Source organism: Rhinoraja longicauda, chromosome 2 (genome assembly GCF_053455715.1).
Source record: "Rhinoraja longicauda isolate Sanriku21f chromosome 2, sRhiLon1.1, whole genome shotgun sequence".
Lineage (NCBI taxonomy): Eukaryota > Metazoa > Chordata > Chondrichthyes > Rajiformes > Arhynchobatidae > Rhinoraja > Rhinoraja longicauda.
Window position 1 is genome coordinate 733,365 of NC_135954.1, and position 17,510 is coordinate 750,874.

General features: G+C 46.7%; 1 protein-coding gene across 3 annotated transcripts in view; it reads right to left on the reverse strand.

Moving 5' to 3' along the window:
* Positions 1 to 17,510, reverse strand: part of ulk4 (unc-51 like kinase 4) — a 434,415-nt gene that overhangs the window by 369,786 nt on the left and 47,119 nt on the right. For all 3 annotated transcript variants that reach the window (XM_078413782.1, XM_078413790.1, XM_078413774.1), the window contains exons 11-12: positions 16,281 to 16,350; positions 10,672 to 10,765 (exon numbers count right to left, since the gene is read on the reverse strand). In XM_078413782.1, coding sequence (XP_078269908.1) covers positions 10,672 to 10,765; positions 16,281 to 16,350 — 164 coding nt within the window. The remainder of the gene's footprint in view (positions 1 to 10,671; positions 10,766 to 16,280; positions 16,351 to 17,510) is intronic.

Below are 17,510 nucleotides of genomic sequence, written 5' to 3' on the forward strand. Positions count from 1 at the left end.
CCTGGAAATCATGGACACATTGGTGATCATTTTCCAATGTTCCCTCTACTCTGGATCAGGTCCTGTGGACTGGAGGGTAGCCAATGTAACTCCACTTTTTAAGAGAGAGAGAAAACGGGGAATTATAGACCAGTTAGCCTTACATCGGTAGTGGGAAAGATGCTGGAGTCGATTATTAAAGATGTAATAGCAGCACATTTGGAAAGCAGTGACAGGATCGCTCAAAGTCAGCATAGATTTTTGAAGGGAAAATCATGCCTGACTAATCTTCTGGAATTTTTTGAGGATGTAACAAGTAGAATGGATAAGGGAGAGCCAGTGGTTGTGGTGCATCTGGACTTTCAAAAAGCCTTTGACAAGGTCCCACACAAGAGATTAGTGTCCAAAATTAGAGCACATGGTATTGGGGGTTGGGTATTGACATGGATAGAAAACTGGTTGGCAGACAGGAAGCAAAGAGCAGGAATTAACAGGTCCTTTTCAGAATGGCAGGCAGTGACTAGTGGGGTGCCACAAGGCTTGATGCTGGGACCGCAGTTGTTTACAATGTATATATATATTTGGATGAGGGAATTAAATGTAACATCTCTAAGTTTGCAGATAGCACAAAGCTGGGTGGCAGTGTGAGCTGCGAGGAGAATGCTATGAGGCTGCAGGGTGACTTGGATAGGTTGGGTGAGTGGGCAGATGCAGTAGATTGTGGATAAATGTGAGGTTATCCGCTTTGGAGGTAAGAACGGGAAGGCAGATTATTATCTGAATGGTGTCAGGTTAGGAAAAGGAGACGTACAACGAGACCCGGTGTCCTTGTACATCAGTCACTGAAAGTAAACATGCAGGTACAAGCAGGCAGTGAAGAAAGCGAATGAATTACATGTTGGCCTTCATTGTGAGAGGATTTGAGTTTAGGAGCAAGGAGTTGTACAACTGCAGTTGTAAAAAGATAAAAATTCTTAAGGGATTGGACAGGCTAGACGCAGGAAAAATGTTCCCGATATTGGGGGAGTCCAGAACCAGGGGTCACAGTTTAAGAATAAGGGGTAGGCCTTTTAGGACTGAGATGAGGAAAAATATTTTCACCCAGAGAGTTGTGAATCTGTGGAATTCGCTGCCACAGAAGCTGTGGAGGCCAATTCACTGGATGTTTTGAAGAGAGAGTTAGATTTAGGGCTAACGGAACAATGGATATGGGGAAAAGCAGGAACGGGGCACTGATTTTGGTTGATCAGCCATGATCATACTGAATGGCAGTGCTGGCTCGAACCGCCGAATGGCCTACTCCTGCACCTATTTTCTATGTTTCAATGTTTCTAATTACAGATTCACCCAATGGGTGCAACAATTTGTTAAAAGCTTCAGTTGTTGTTCAGTTTCTTTCACATGTACTGAGGTACAGTGAAAAGCTTTTGCTGCGTGCTAACCAGTCAGCGGAAAGACAATACATGATTACAATCGAGCCATTCACTGTGTATAGGTACATGATAAGGGAATAGCATTTAGTGCAAGATAAAGCAAATAAAGTTTGATCAAAGATAGACCAAGGGTCACCAATGAGGTAGATAGTAGTTCAGGACTGCTCTCTGGTTGTGGTAGGATGGTTCAGTTGCTTAATAACAGCTGGGAAGAAACTGTCTCTGAAATTGTCCCTGAATCTGGAGACATGCGTTTTCACACTTTGATTTTTGTCTTTGATTTCCTTGTCAACAGAAATTCCTATCAGGGACATAGCCATTCCAATGAAATTCCAGTGGGTCACCTGATAAAATAATATTCTGTTGTACCTTGTGAAAAACTCTTAAGGATTGAGAGTTCCTTTCCCAAATAAATAAACTGGTTCATAACTGAACACACGGTTGGAGACTGGTGGTTATGTAGCAATCAAAGTATTTTCAAAAATGATTTTTTTTCCCTAATTTTCACATTAACCCGAAGTTTGCGCTGAAAAGACAAATCAGCCTCCACTCGGATTCCCTTGCTATCTTGCAGCTAGAATTCAGCCATGCAAACTTCAACAGTCGATGACCAGATCTCAGTTTGGCTGGGCACATTTGCTGGGATTCAGCTTTATCGTGTCATATAGTCATCTCGTGTGAAAACAGGCCCTTTGGCCCAACTTGTCCACGCCGACCAAGATGCCCCATCTACTCTAGTCCCACCTGCCCGCGTTTGGCCCATATCCCTTTCATCTCCAAGTACCTGTCTAAATGCCTTTGATGCATTTTGAGGACACCACCACCACTTCACTACACTGCGAGTCAAAGCTGCCATTTTGAGGACACCACTACTTCATTACACAGTGAGACAAAGCTGCCATTTTGAGGACACCACCACCACTTCACTACACTATGAGTCAAAGCTGCCATTTTGAGGACACCACGACTTCATTACACAGTGAGACAAAGCTGTCATTTTGAGGACACCACTACATTTAGCTCTTAGGGCTAAAGGAATCAAGAGATATGGAGAAAAAGCAGGAATGGGGTACTGATTTTGGACGATCAACCATGAACATATTGAAAGGTGGTGCTGGCTCGAAGGGCCGAATGGCCTACTCCTGCACCTATTTTTCTGTTTCTATGTTCTACTGTGAGACAAAACTGCCATTTTGGGGACACAACCACTACATAGAAACATAGTAGGCCATTCGGCCCTTTGAGCCAGCACCTACACTACACAGTGAGCCAAAGCTGCCATTTTGGGGACACCACCACCAGTACACTACACTATCTGAGACAAAGGGGCAAAATCACGACAATGTAGCGGACACGGAGCTCTCCATCAAAGAATGAGGCAGCACACGAAGTTCGTCCAATGCCACTTTAATTCCCTACACCACTCCTCTCTCCCCTCTCTCCCACACTCCAGCTTCCCCTACTCCCCCGGGGCACCTCCTGACCTCTTCCGAGCCGAAGGTTATGTACTGCGCGTGGTTCACCACCAGGGGTCGCTACATGACCCCCTCCCCAGAACCAGAGGCGCAAAAACGGACGGGCCGCCAAACGAGGCGGCCGGACCTTGTACGTACGTCCCCGCGCAAAAGGGGCCTGCCCTGTAAGAACGAATTAGGTAGGACCTGAGACGGCGGACGCCCCGACGGCGAGGCTGGGCCTCCTGTACTGGCTCGCTCAGGTCCAAATGGGCCGGTTTCAATCGAGCCACCGACACAGTCTCTTGCCGACCCCCCATGTCTAATACAAAAGTCATGGGCCCATGTCGCAGCACCCGGAAAGGACCTTCATATGGGCGGCGCAAGGGTGACTCTACGTGCATCGCGGCAAAGGAAAACATACGAGCTGTTGGCGAGAGCCGGAGGCACACGGTTGCCCAGAAAATCCACAGCTCCGAGGCCAAACCGGCACTTATCCGGGTTGATCACAAGCACAAATTCGTTGAGTCGCTGACACAACAGACGGAGGTGGGCGCAATGCTCCTGCCGTGAACGACTCGCCACCAGGATGTCATCCATTTAAATGAAGATGAAATCGAACTCCTGCCCACAGTGTCCATCAGGCGTTGGAATGCCTGCGCGGCGTTCTTAAGGCCAATGGGCATATGCAGGAATTCCAACAATCCGAAATGGGTGATGATGGCGGTTTTCGGCACATCCTCCGGTCGCACGGGGATCTGATGGTTACCCCTGACCAAGTCGATCTTAGAAAAGAACTTAGCTGCAGCCAGATGGGCGGAGAAGTCCTGAATGCGTGGGATGGGATACCGACCAGTCTGCAATTGTGGCGTCATTCAGGCGGCGTAGTCGTCACAAGGCCTCCAGCTGCCGGAGACTTGGGCACCATGTGCAATGGGGAAGCCCATGGGCTGCTTGAGCGTCACACAATTCCCATGGCTTCCCTCTTCCGAAACTCCGCTTTCGCAAGCTGGAGTTTGTCGGGGCCAGTCTGCAGGAGCGGGCGTGAAGCGGTGGTCCGGAAGTGTGAATATGGTGTTGAACCCCATGCTTTGGGTTGGTTGAGTTGAATTGAGGGGTCAGGATTGCTGGGAAGTCGGCCAAAATATGGGCGTAGATGTAATCCACCGCCGCCACCGGGTTGCGGACTGGCACAGCGGACGCAGGAGGGCGCAAGGGGATTGCTTCAAGCATAGAATCATGTCCACCAACAGAGATTGCGCCCGGAGGAAATCTGCGCCCAACAGTGGCTGGGATACGTCCGCCATGGCAAATGGCCGGGGAAAGTGGCAAACGCCAAAGATCAGGGGTATGGTGCCTAAGCCGTACATCCGTATGGGGCTGCCATTAGTGCCGGTCCACAAGGGCCCCCGCTTACCAGCATCCTGGACGGTGGCACAAAGCTGACTTCGGCCCCGTATCCACTGGAAATCTTTGGCCTGAATGCCGGTCCCAGGCGTATAGGCGGTGAATGTTGCCGATCGCCGGCGGCCGGCCCCAGCGTTTTCAGGAAACGTACAAGGTGTGCGGCATTGGTGGGCCGCCAAGCCCCAGCGCTGATGGTAGAAACACCATGCTCCTTTACCGGCTCCTCCCGCAGTCTCAGAGGGTTCCGCTGAACTCCTGGCGGGTGTGGATTTAAGCCGCTGAGCCTTCCAGGGCACTGTGGACGAAGTCGGAAGTTTCAGGGCAACTGCGTCGAGTTGGCCCTGATTGGCGGCGATGGCGGGTTGGTCGCTGGAGGCGTGTATTTTGATCCTCCAAAATCTCTATTTTGGACGTCGGCTGGTCACCAGATGTAGCGGACATGGTACTGTCCGTCGAAGAATGAAGCAGCACACAGAGTTCGTCCAACACCACTTTCATTTCCTACACCACTCCTCTCTCCCCTCTCTGCCGCGCGCCAGCTTCCCAACTCCCCCGGGGCAGCCTCAGACCTCTCCTGAGCTGAAGGTTATGTACTGCACGTGGATCACCACCAGAGGCCGCTGCAAGAGTGCACTTAAAATCCCCCCCCCCCCCCAGGAAACGTGGCGCCGACGCCGGGTAAGACGGCTGATCTCAACCTCATCGGCAGTGTGGCAGTGATAATTTTTTAGATGCCGGAGCTGTCACTGGTGCTGTTAAATTTCCCGCGGGTTAAAATTCCCCGCTGTTTATATTGCCCTTTTTTTTTTAAGAGGTGCCAGAGTGGCGCTCCGGTGAGCTCCAGCAGCACTGCACCCCTGCTCATCGGGACCTGCACCAATTGGCGTGTCGAATTTGCCCTCTGCAGCCATCGCTTTGGAACGCCTGCTCGGCCAGAGCCAGCAGATCCACTCCCATAGCTGACTTCTGAGGCCGACTTTGCAGGCCGGGATCACGGCCCCCTCGGCGGAACGTTCCGGTACAATTGGACTCCTCTCAGAGGCCGTGACCTCTGTTGGATAATTCAGAAAGGGTCTGCAAACAAGAGGACCGGAAAATAGGTGGTGGACCTGTAGTACTATCTGACCTATTCACATAATGCTGGAGTAACTGAGCAGGTCAGGCAGCATCTCGGGAGAGAAGGAATGGGTGACGTTTCGGGTCGAGACCCTTCTTCAGACTGATCAACTGTTCAGAAAAGTGGCAGATGGTCTGTTGGAGCCGGTAGTCTGGGTTGGGTCTGAATTGGGAGGTCTGGAAACGGAGCTGGAAACCACGAGGCAGAAGATGGAGGTGCAGGCAAGTCCCAAGAAAGCAGATGTGGCTGTGGTAGCGAGTCTGGGTCAAAATGTGGTTGTAGAGCAGGAGGGCAGGAGAAATCACAGAGAGGGAGCAGTGAGAGAGCACGTTGCTAAACTCTCGTCGAAGAGAGGAGGAGAACTTCTTCAAAGTGGACATACCTTGAGGAGAAATCGCAGTGGAGCAACAAGTAGTATAAGAAAATAACTGCAGATGCTGGAGAGAAGGAATGGGTGACGTTTCGGGTCGAGATCCTTCTTCCGAACGTCACCCATTCCTTCTCTCCCGAGATGCTGCCTGACCTGCTGAGTTACTCCAGCATTTTGTGAATAAATCGATTTGTACTATCTGACCTGATTGGACAGCATGCAAAACAAAGCCTTTCACTCTTCCTCAATACACAAGACAATATTAAATGGAAACCTAGACTAACTCAGTCTGAAGAAGGGTCTCGACCTAAAACGTCACCCATTCCTTCTCTCCCGAGATGCTGCCTGCCGCTGAGTTACTCCAGCATTTTGTGTCTACCTTGGACTAACTGCAATGTTCTTTTAAGCCACTGGAGGGAGAGAGGAACTGTTTGATTCAGTGACAAATTAGACAATAGACAATAGACAATAGGTGCAGGAGTAGGCCATTCAGCCCTTCGAGCCAGCACCGCCATTCAATGCGATCATGGCTGATCACTCTCAATCAGTACCCCGTTCCTGCCTTCTCCCCATACCCCCTCACTCCGCTATCCTTAAGAGCTCTATCCAGCTCTCTCTTGAAAGCATCCAACGAACTGGCCTCCACTGCCTTCTGAGGCAGAGAATTCCACACCTTCACCACTCTCTGACTGAAAAAGTTCTTCCTCATCTCCGTTCTAAATGGCCTACCCCTTATTCTTAAACTGTGGCCCCTTGTTCTGGACTCCCCCAACATTGGGAACATGTTTCCTGCCTCTAATGTGTCCAATCCCCTAATTATCTTATACGTTTCAATAAGATCCCCCCTCATCCTTCTAAATTCCAGTGTATACAAGCCCAATCGCTCCAGCCTTTCAACATACGACAGTCCCGCCATTCCGGGAATTAACCTAGTGAACCTACGCTGCACGCCCTCCATAGCAAGAATATCCTTCCTCAAATTTGGAGACCAAAACTGCACACAGTACTCCAGGTGCGGTCTCACCAGGGCCCGGTACAACTGTAGAAGGACATCTTTGCTCCTATACTCAACTCCTCTTGTTACGAAGGCCAACATTCCATTGGCTTTCTTCACTGCCTGCTGTACCTGCATGCTTCCTTTCATTGACTGATGCACTAGGACACCCAGATCTCGTTGAACTCCCCCTCCTCCTAACTTGACACCATTCAGATAATAATCTGCCTTTCTATTCTTACTTCCAAAGTGAATAACCTCACACTTATCTACATTAAACTGCATCTGCCATGTATCCGCCCACTCACACAACCTGTCCAAGTCACCCTGCAGCCTTATTGCATCTTCCTCACAATTCACACTACCCCCCAGCTTAGTATCATCTGCAAATTTGCTAATGGTACTTTTAATCCCTTCGTCTAAGTCATTAATGTATATCGTAAATAGCTGGGGTCCCAGCACCGAACCTTGCGGTACCCCACTGGTCACTGCCTCCCATTCCGAAAGGGACCCATTTATCCCCACTCTTTGCTTTCTGTCTGTCAACCAATTTTCTATCCATGTCAGTACCCTACCCCCAATACCATGTGCCCTAATTTTGCCCACTAATCTCCTGTGTGGGACCTTGTCGAAGGCTTTCTGAAAGTCGAGGTACACCACATCCACTGACTCTCCCCTGTCAATTTTCCTAGTTACATCCTCAAAAAATTCCAGTAGGTTTGTCAGGCATGATTTCCCCTTCGTAAATCCATGCTGACTCGGAATGATCCCGTTACTGCTATCCAAATGCTCAGCAATTTCGTCTTTTATAATTGACTCCAATTGTAAGATATTTTTTTTGGAGAAACAGGAAAGAGCAGATGTTGTAATCTGGAGCAGAAAATAAACTACAGGAAGTACCCAGCATTTATTTTTGTACTTTATTGTTTTACATGGAGCAACAGGTTTTTGTTCCATCAATGACAAAGTGAAGAGTAAGTTCTGGTTGCCAAAGTACCATGCATTCAGCAGTCAGAGAGGATACACCCATGACTGGGTGTCGCGAGATCAGATTCAATCCAAGCAGAAGCATAGGAAAACAGCACGAGGAGTATGCAGTATGACCCTTCAAGCCTGCTCTGGCATTTCATAACACAATCCCGCATCATACAAATTCAATGCCATATTCCAGATTCCTCTGAAATCACTTAGTCAAAGAGAGCCAGAGACATAGAGCATAGAAACCGCCCCTCAGCCCAACTTGTCCAGACATAGATACATAGACAATAGGTGCAGGAGGAGGCCATTCGGCCATTTGAGCCAGCACCGCCATTCAATGTGATCATGGCCGAGTATCCACAATCAGTACCCCGTTCCAGCCTTCTCCCCATTCCTCTTGATTCCTCTATCTAACTCTCTTTTGAATCATCCAGTGAATTGGCCTCCACTACCTTCTGAGGCAGAGAATTCCACAAATTCACAACTCTCTGGGTGAAAAGGTTTTTCCTCATCACAGTTCTAAATGGCCGACCCCTTATTCTTAAACTGTGGCCCCTGGTTCTGGACTCCCCCAACATTGGGAATATGTTTCCTGCATCTAGCGTGTCCAATCCCTTAATAATTTTATATGTTTCTATAAGACTCCCTCTCAAATTCCAGTGTACACAAGCGCAGTCGCTCCATTCTTTCATCATGTGACATCCCGGGAATTAACCTTGTAAACTTACGCTGCAATCCCTCAATAGCAAGAATACCCTTCCACAAATTAGACCAAAACTGCACACAGTACTCCAGGTGTGGTCTCACTAGGGCCCTGTACAACTGCAGAAGGACCTCTTTGCTCCTGTACTGAACTCCTCTTGTCATAAAGGACAACATGTCATTAGCTTTCTTCACAGCCTGCTGTACCTGCATGCTAACTTTAAGTGACTGATGTACTGGGACACCCAGGTCTCGTTGTACTTCCCCTTTGGAGAAACAGCAAAGAGCAGATGTTGTAAGAGCAGATGACACCCAGTCATGGGTGTAACCTCTCTGACTGTTGAATGCATGGTACTTCCCTATTATCTGAATGGTGGCCAATTAGGAGAAGGGGAGATGCAGCGAGACCTGGGTGTCGTGGTGCACCAGTCATTGAAAGTAGGCATGCAGGTGCAGCAGGCAGTGAAGAAAGCGAATGGTATGTTGGCATTCATAGCGAGGGGATTTGAGTATAGGAGCAGGGAGGTTCTGCTGCAGTTGTACAGGGCATTGGTGAGACCACACCTGGAGTATTGAGTACAGTTTTTCTTCTCCTAATCTGAGGAAAGACATTCTTGCCATAGAGGGAGTACAGAGAAGGTTCACCAGATTGATTCCTGGGATGGCAGGACTTTCATATGAAGAAAGACTGGATAGACTCGGCTTGTACTCGCTGGAATTTAGAAGATTGAGGGGGGATCTTATAGAAACTTACAAAATTCTTAAGGGGTTGGACAGGCTAGATGCAGGAAGATTGTTCCCGATGTTGGGGAAGTCCAGAACAAGGGGTCACAGTTTAAGGATAAGGGGGAAGTCTTTTAGGACCGAGATGAGAAAGTTTTTTTTCACACAGAGAGTGGTGAATCTGTGGAATTCTCTGCCACAGAAGGTAGTTGAGGCCAGTTCATTGGCTATATTTAAGAGGGAGTTAGATGTGGCCCTTGTGGCTAAAGGGATCAGGGGGTATGGAGAGAAGGCAGGTACGGGATACTGAGTTGGATGATCAGCCATGATCATAATGAATGGCGGTGCAGGCTCGAAGGGCCGAATGGCCTACTCCTGCACCTATTTTCTATGTTTCTATGTTTTCCTAACCTGACACCTTTCAGATAATAATCTGCCTTCCCGTTCTTGCCTCCAAAGTGGATAACCTCACATTTATCCACATTAAACTGCATCTGCCATGCATCTGCCCACTCACACAACCTGTCCAATTCACTCTGCATCCTCCTAGCATCCTCCTCACAAGCTGCTCTAAGAATCCATCTCAGAGGCACTCCACAAACACCCTTTCTTGGGGTCCAGTACCAACTTGATTTTCCCAGTCTACCTGCATGTTGAAATCTCCCATAACCACCGTACCATTACCTTTGTTACATGCTAATTTTAACTCCTGATGCAACTTGCACCCTATCTCCAGGCTACTGTTTGGGGACCTGTAGATACCAACCAACATGCCCTGTCTACACTTTCCTACCTGCCCGTGTGTGGCCAATATCCCTCTAAACCTTTCCTATCCATGCAACAGTCCAAATGCCTTTTAAATGTTCAAGAAGGAACTGCAGGTGCTGGTTTACACCGATAATGGATGCAAAATGCTGGAGTAACTCAGCAGGTCAGGCAGCATCTCTTGAGAAAAGGAATCTGTGATATTTTGGGTCGTGACCCTTCATCAGACTTCATCAAAAGTCCAAGTGTCTTTTAAATATCATAATTTTATGCTAGAATAATTTCTAGTCCCTTTTAAATCTTTCCACTCTCACCTTAAAACTAGTTTTCCGCTGACGTTTTACATTCACCTATCCTGAGGAATAGTCTGTCACTATTCCCTGACAGTCCCACCACTCAGCCATCTACACTGCAGGGAAGAAAGTCCCAGCACTTCCTTATCATTCAAAGCTTCCAGATCTGATAACACTCATAAATCTATGGTTATTTTAAAAGGGACCAATCAATTAAAATAGAGCAAACCAAATTCTTCAATCCAAATAATATCTACAATTCAATGTATTGGGAATGGACAAAAATACCAGGCCTTCCAAAGACATCTAGATAATAATTCCAAATACATCCATACACCCATCTCTACCCACTTTAAACAGCAACATTTATTGTAAAGATACAAGTGGAACAGTGGATTATCCACGAAATATAAACTATAAATTTAATGCAAACAAATAAGCATGAGGCTTAAATACCTGTACTGAGATGGAGGCACGTTTTGGTAGAGCAGTCTGTGGTGCAATGTTGTTCTGGTTTACATTCAGGCTGTTTCTTGGTGTTGGCTGGGAGCTATTTCAAATGAAAGAAAAACAAGTTGAATCTGGGTTTGTTCCTCTTCACACATTATAAAAGGAATCAATTAATCAATTAATTAATTAATTAATTTGAAAATAAAATCGCTGAAAACATTAGCGACGCAGTGGTGCTGGTTTTCGGCGGGCACAGTGACGGACGCCCCACACACATCTGTCCTCCATACAGCTGGCAAGCCCCTCTTTTGTCTCTACATATGCGTCTTCCATCCATGTCTTCAGCGTGGTCTTGTTTGATGGACCCGGGTTCCGTCTTCATGGGTGTGTTCCCACAGCACAACCTTGTTTGCTGGTGTTTCTGGATGGTGGTGGCAATGACCAGCGAGCCTCATCCTTCTCCACCTGATCTTCTCAGTCAGAGGTGGAATCTCCCCGTAGAGCTGGGCATTGGTGGTGCGGTCCCTCCAACTGACATTTTGAACTTTTCTGAGCATTCAGGTGTAGACACCATCGAGAGGCTTGGACAGTGCTCGAGTGAGAGTCCGTGCCTCACACCCGCACAATAATATTGTCTCTACAGTTTGAGACCCTTAGACATCCGAGATGTCCAGATTTCCCCCATGTTATTGAGGGCTTTCCATGCGAGCGCTTTCCAGACCTTGATGTCATTCTCCGAGCTCTGCATTCTCGCTCCCAGGTACTTGAAGTCCTCCACTTTCTTGAGAGATGCAACGCCACTGATCTTAAGAGGCACATGGTGAAACAATAAACCAAACAATTTAAAAAATCACAGCGTGCCCTTGGCAGGGCTATGGAAGCTAATTACCTTATGAGGCTCCTAGTTAGAGGATGAAAATATAAAAAGAACAATTGATCCAAGTAAAAATAGCACAAACCTCAATGTCTCCACCTGTTAATGCCTCAAAGGACTGAAAATACACATAACGTGCCTATGCTCTCCAGAAACATAAAACTAATGACATAGACAATAGACAATAGGTGCAGGGGTAGTCCATTCAGCCCTTCTAGCCAGCACCGCCATTCAATGTGATCATGGCTGATCATTCCCAATCAGTACCCCATTGAGGGCGTGCAGCGTAGGTTCACTAGGTTGATTCCCGGAATGGCGGGAATGTCGTATGTTGAAAGGCTGGAGCAATTAGGCTTTTATACACTGGAATTTAGAAGGATGAGGGGGGATCTTATTGAAACATATAAGATAATTAGGGGATTGGACACATTAGAGGCAGGAAACATGTTCCCAATGTTGGGGGAAGTCCAGAACAAGGGGCCACAGTTTAAGAATAAGGGGTAGGCCATTTAGAACGGAGATGAGGAGGAACTTTTACAGTCAGAGAGTGGTGAAGGTGTGGAATTCTCTGCCTCAGAAGGCAGTGGAGGCCAGTTCGTTGGATGCTTTCAAGAGAGAGCTGGATAGAGCTCTTAAGGATAGCGGAGTGAGGGGGTATGGGGAGAAGGCAGGAACGGGGTACTGATTGAGAGTGATCAGCCATGATCGCATTGAATGGCGGTGCTGGCTCGAAGGGCTGAATGGCCTACTCCTGCACCTATTGTCTATTGTCTATTGTCCTGCCTTCTCCCCATAACCCCTGACTCTGCTATCAACATCGACTTCTCCAACTTTAGATAGTTCCTCTGTCCCTCCCGTCCCCTCCTCCTTCCCAGATCTCCCTCTATCTTCCTGTCTCCACCTATATCCTTCCTTTGTCCCACCCACCTGACATCAGTCTGAAGAAGGGTCTCGACCCGAAATGTCACCCATTCCTTCTCTCCCGAGATGCTGCCTGACCTGCCGAGTTACTCCAGCATTTTGTGGATAAATACCTTCTATTTGTACCAGCATCTGCAGTTATCTTCTTATACTATATTTATCATTAAGAGCTCTATCTAACTCTCTCTTGAAAGCGTCCATAGAATTGGCCTCCACTACCTTCTGAGGCAGAGAATTCCATAGATTTACAACTCTCTGAGTAAAAAAGTTTTTCCTCATCTCCGTTCTAAATGGTCTACCCCTTATTCTTAAACTGTGGCCCCTGGTTCTGGACTCCCCCAACATTGGGAATATGTTTCTGCTGTACCTGCATGCTAATTTTAAGTGACTGATGAACAAGGACACCCAGATTTCTTTGTACTGCCCCATTTCCTAACTTGACACCATTCAGATAAAAATCTGCCTTCCTGTTCTAACCACCAAAGTGGATAATCTCACATTTATCCACATTAAACTGCATCTGCCATGCATCTGCCCACTCACACAACCTGTCCAAGTCACCCTGCATCTTCCTAGCATCCTCCTCACAGTTCACACTGTCTCCCAGCTTTGTGTCATCCGCAAATTTGCTAATGTTACTTTTAATCCCTTCATCTAAGTCATTAATGTATATTGTAAATAGCTGCAGTCCCAGCACCGAGCCTTGCGGTACCCCACTAGTCACTGCCTGCCATTCTGAAAGGGACCCGTTAATCCCTACTCTTTGTTTCCTGTCTGCCTACCAATTTTCTATCCATGTCAGTACCCTACCCCCAATACCATGTGCTCTAATTTTGCCCACTAATCTCTCATGTGGGATCTTGTCAAAGGCTTCTGAAAGTCCAGGTACACTACATCCACTGGCTCTCCCTTGTCCATTTTCCTAGTTACATCCTCAAAAAATTCCAGAAGGTTAGTCAAGCATGATTTCCCCTTCGTAAATCCATGCTGACTCGGAACGATCCTGTTACTGCTATCCAAATGTTCCGCAATTTCTTCTTTTATAATTGACTCCAGCAGCTTCCCCACCACTGATGTCAGGCTAACTGGTCTATAATTTCCCGTTTTCTCTCTCCCTCCTTTCTTAAAAAGTGGGATAACATTAGATACCCTCCAATCCACGGGAAATAATCTTGAATCTATAGAACATTGGAAAATGATCACCAATGCGTCCACTATTTCTAGAGCCACTTCCTTAAGTACCCTGGGATCAGTCCCATCAGTCCACCCAACACCATTTCCTGCCTTATTCCTGCCTAATGTGAATTTCCTTCAGCCCACCATGTCCTTGCTGGTCAAAGGAGAACAGCCTAACTAGGGATTTGCAGGCCATGTTTCTTCATGTACTGTACATCCAAATACCATGTAATTATGATTACTTTTTTTTGCCTCAACCAAGAATTTGAGCTCCAAACTGCTCCCATTGTCTGGATAGAAATCCTTTCCCATTCCCCCTCCAACCCTTCTTCCATAACTTTGGTGCTGTGGATTTTTATTTCTCTCCCCCACCCCCCCCCTCCCAGTTACTCCGATTGAGCCCCTCATAATTGGACACACACGGATCAAGACTTTCCTCAGCCTCCTTGGTCACAATCTTACCCTAACCACAATTTTCCAGATCTGATCAATTACTCTTGCATCTGCCCAGCACCCTCACCAATGTGATCACGTCTTTCCTGTAATGTGAGACCCACAACTGTACACTTGCTCAAGCTGTATCTTGGCTGCTGCTGTCTGCATTTCTAGCATAAAATACCTGTTCTTGTATTATATACCATGACAAAAAAGGCAGCATGTCTTTTCAATTCCATTTGCAACGTTTCTGTGCAACTATCCAGACCATCTGTATCTTCCCAGTGTAAAGCTCTCCTCCTCACTCTCAACTGGGCCACCAATTATTCTATCTATAAAATTTCATATCATGCTCTCTACATTTACATTTAAATCAACAGAAGCAAAAAAAAGGAGAATAAAGTACTGAGAAGCCACCTGGTAACAGCATTGCAATCACAAGAATGCCCAGTCACCATGCCCCCTTGCTTCAGACCACTAAGGCAGTTAACATTCAATTTGTCATCGTCAGTTGAATCCCATGAGATTTTACTTTTCTGACAAGTTGGCATGTTCTCCCTGGACCACGTGGGTTTCTTCCGGGTGCTCCGGTTTCCTCCCATATCCCAAATACATGCGGGTTTGTAGGTTAATTGGCCTTCTGTAAATTACCCTGTTGTGCAGGGAGTGGATGAGAAAGTGGGATAACACAGAATGAGTGTGAATGGTTAGGCATGGACTCAGTAGGCCAAAGGGCCCGCTCTCATGCTGTATCACTCAATAAACCTGCCTCCTTTGTGTGATCTTATCAAAAGCCTTGTTAAAATTCATCTATATCGCACTGAATGCACTATTGCCATTGTTCATTTTATTGTTAATCAGAGATGACGTTTCCTGTCAACTAGCTCCAATTAATCTGTTTCTTTCTTACACTATATTGTCATGTGTCCCAGATAGAACAATGACATTCTTACTTGCAGCAGCACAACACAATATGTAACACAGTACACAGTAAACAATATAATAAACGAGAAGAAAGTTCAATGTGTGTGTATATATATATATATATATACATACACATACTCACACACACACATATATATACACACACACATATACGTACACATAAAAACAAACAATAATAGTGCAATAATAGTCTATGTAATTCACAACGTATTGGAGGTTGTAGTGTTTAATAGCCTGGTGGCTGTTTGTAAAGATGATAAACTGCTAAATACGTCGCCCTTTATAATGCTTATCCCTCTCGCGAAGACAGCCGTAAGATTAACCCCTCAGCCACACTTTTCACTTCTATTCAAGAGATAGAACCTACACTTTTGTTATCGTCTTGCTCTGTGTACACTTATAAACAATGCTTGGACTTTCAATCAATCTGAAGGAGGGTCCCGATCCGAAACATCATCTGTCTATTCCCTCCACAGATGCTGTCTGACCCACAAGGTTTTGCTGAAGATTCCAGCATCTGCAGTTTCTTATACAGAAACTAGTTCTGTGGCCACAATGTCCATGCTGACAAACTAAACTAGTCTCTTCTGCCTGTGTGTACAGCCCCATTGCCTGTGTGTACAGCCCCATTGCCTAGTTCTATGGCCCACAATGTCCATGCTGACAAACTAAACTAGTCTCTTCTGCCTGTGTGTACAGCCCCATTGCCTGTGTGTACAGCCCCATTGCCTAGTTCTATGGCCCACAATGTCCATGCTGACAAACTAAACTAGTCTCTTCTGCGTGCCTGTGTGTGTGTATGTACAGCCCCATTGCCTGTGTGCGTGTTTGTACAGCCCCATTGCCTGAGTGTGTGTATGTACAGCCCCATTGCCTGTGTGTGTAGCCCCATTGGCTGCGTGTACAGCCCCATTGCCTAGTTCTATGGGCCACAATGTCCATGCTGACAAACTAAACTAGTCTCTTCTGCGTGCCTGTGTGTGTATGTACAGCCCCATTGCCTGTGTGTGTGTACAGCCCCATTGCCTGTGTGTCTAGCCCCATTGCCTGTGTACCCATGTGCCTATCCAAATGCCCCTGTTATACCTGCCTCCACCACCACCACGCTGGCAGTGTGTTCCAGGCACCCACCTCCTCTGTGTAAATAAACGTTGCCCATCTCCTTTAAGCGTTGCCCCTCTCACCTTAAAGAGATGCCCTCTGGTCCTTCATACAATACCCTGGTGCAAGAAATAGTCGAATATTACAAGAGCCACACACATACCTGAGTAAGAAGATGGACTCCTTGGAATTCATGTCCAGCGCGTTCTTTGGCTGCAAATCAGCAGGACTTTCTAAGATTAATAGAGGATAAACTTTCAGTAAAACTTTATACTGCATTATGGTGATATATTCATACAGAACCTAACATTTTTGGAAGTAAGCTAAATAAATCACACAGCATGATGGAATAAAATTCTTTTGAGATGTGGATCAAGATTCAAGTACTCATCCAGACACTTCTTAAACTCTGCCAACGACTCTGCTTCCAACAGTCTCTGGGGCAGTGTGTTCCAGGTACTCACCACTCTGGGTGGCAAAAAACTCTGACTGTTACATTAAAACTATGTATTCACAAAATGCTGGAGTAACTCAGCGGGTCAGGCAGCATCTCGGGAGAGAAGGAATGGGTGACGTTTCGGGTCGAGACCCTTCTTCAGACCTTTCTTCATTTCTCCCGAGTTGCTGCCTGACCTGCTGAGTTACTCCAGCATTTTGTGAATAAATACCTTCGATTTGTACCAGCATCTGCAGTTATCTTCTTATACATTAAAACTATGTCCTGGTTCTACCTCTGATATGAGAAATATATCCTGCAATCTCCCCTATCTGTGACACTGATAATTTTACATACCTCAATCATACCATAGAGTCATATTGCATGGAAGCAGGTCCATCTTGCCCACGCCGACCAAGATGCCCATGACACTAGACCCACCTGCCCACATTTGACCCACATCCCTCTAAAGCTGTACTATCCATGTACCTGTCCAAATGTCTAAATGTTGTTATAGTACCTGCCTCAACTACCTGCTCTGGCAGCTCGTTCCATACACCCACCACCTTCAGTGAAAAAGCTGCCCCTCAGGTTCCTATTAAATCTTTTCCCTCACATCTGAAACCCATGTCTTCTCATAACCTCCTCCATTCTAGGGAAAACAGACCTAACCTCTCTAGTTTCTCCTCATCACTGAAACGCTCCACTGCAGGCCATGTCATTGTGAATCTCCCCTGCACCTTTTCTAGAGTGTGGTGATCAAAACTGCACACAGTATTCCAGTTACCAATGTTTTATCATGTTGGAGCATAACCTCCCTGCTCTTGTATTCGATGCCTGTCTAATGTATGCCAATGCCCCATATGCCTTCATCACCACATTACCTCCCGTGCTGCTGCCTTCAAGGATCATTGAACATACACCCGTGCCTGCTTCGTCGGCATGGGCACGTTGGGT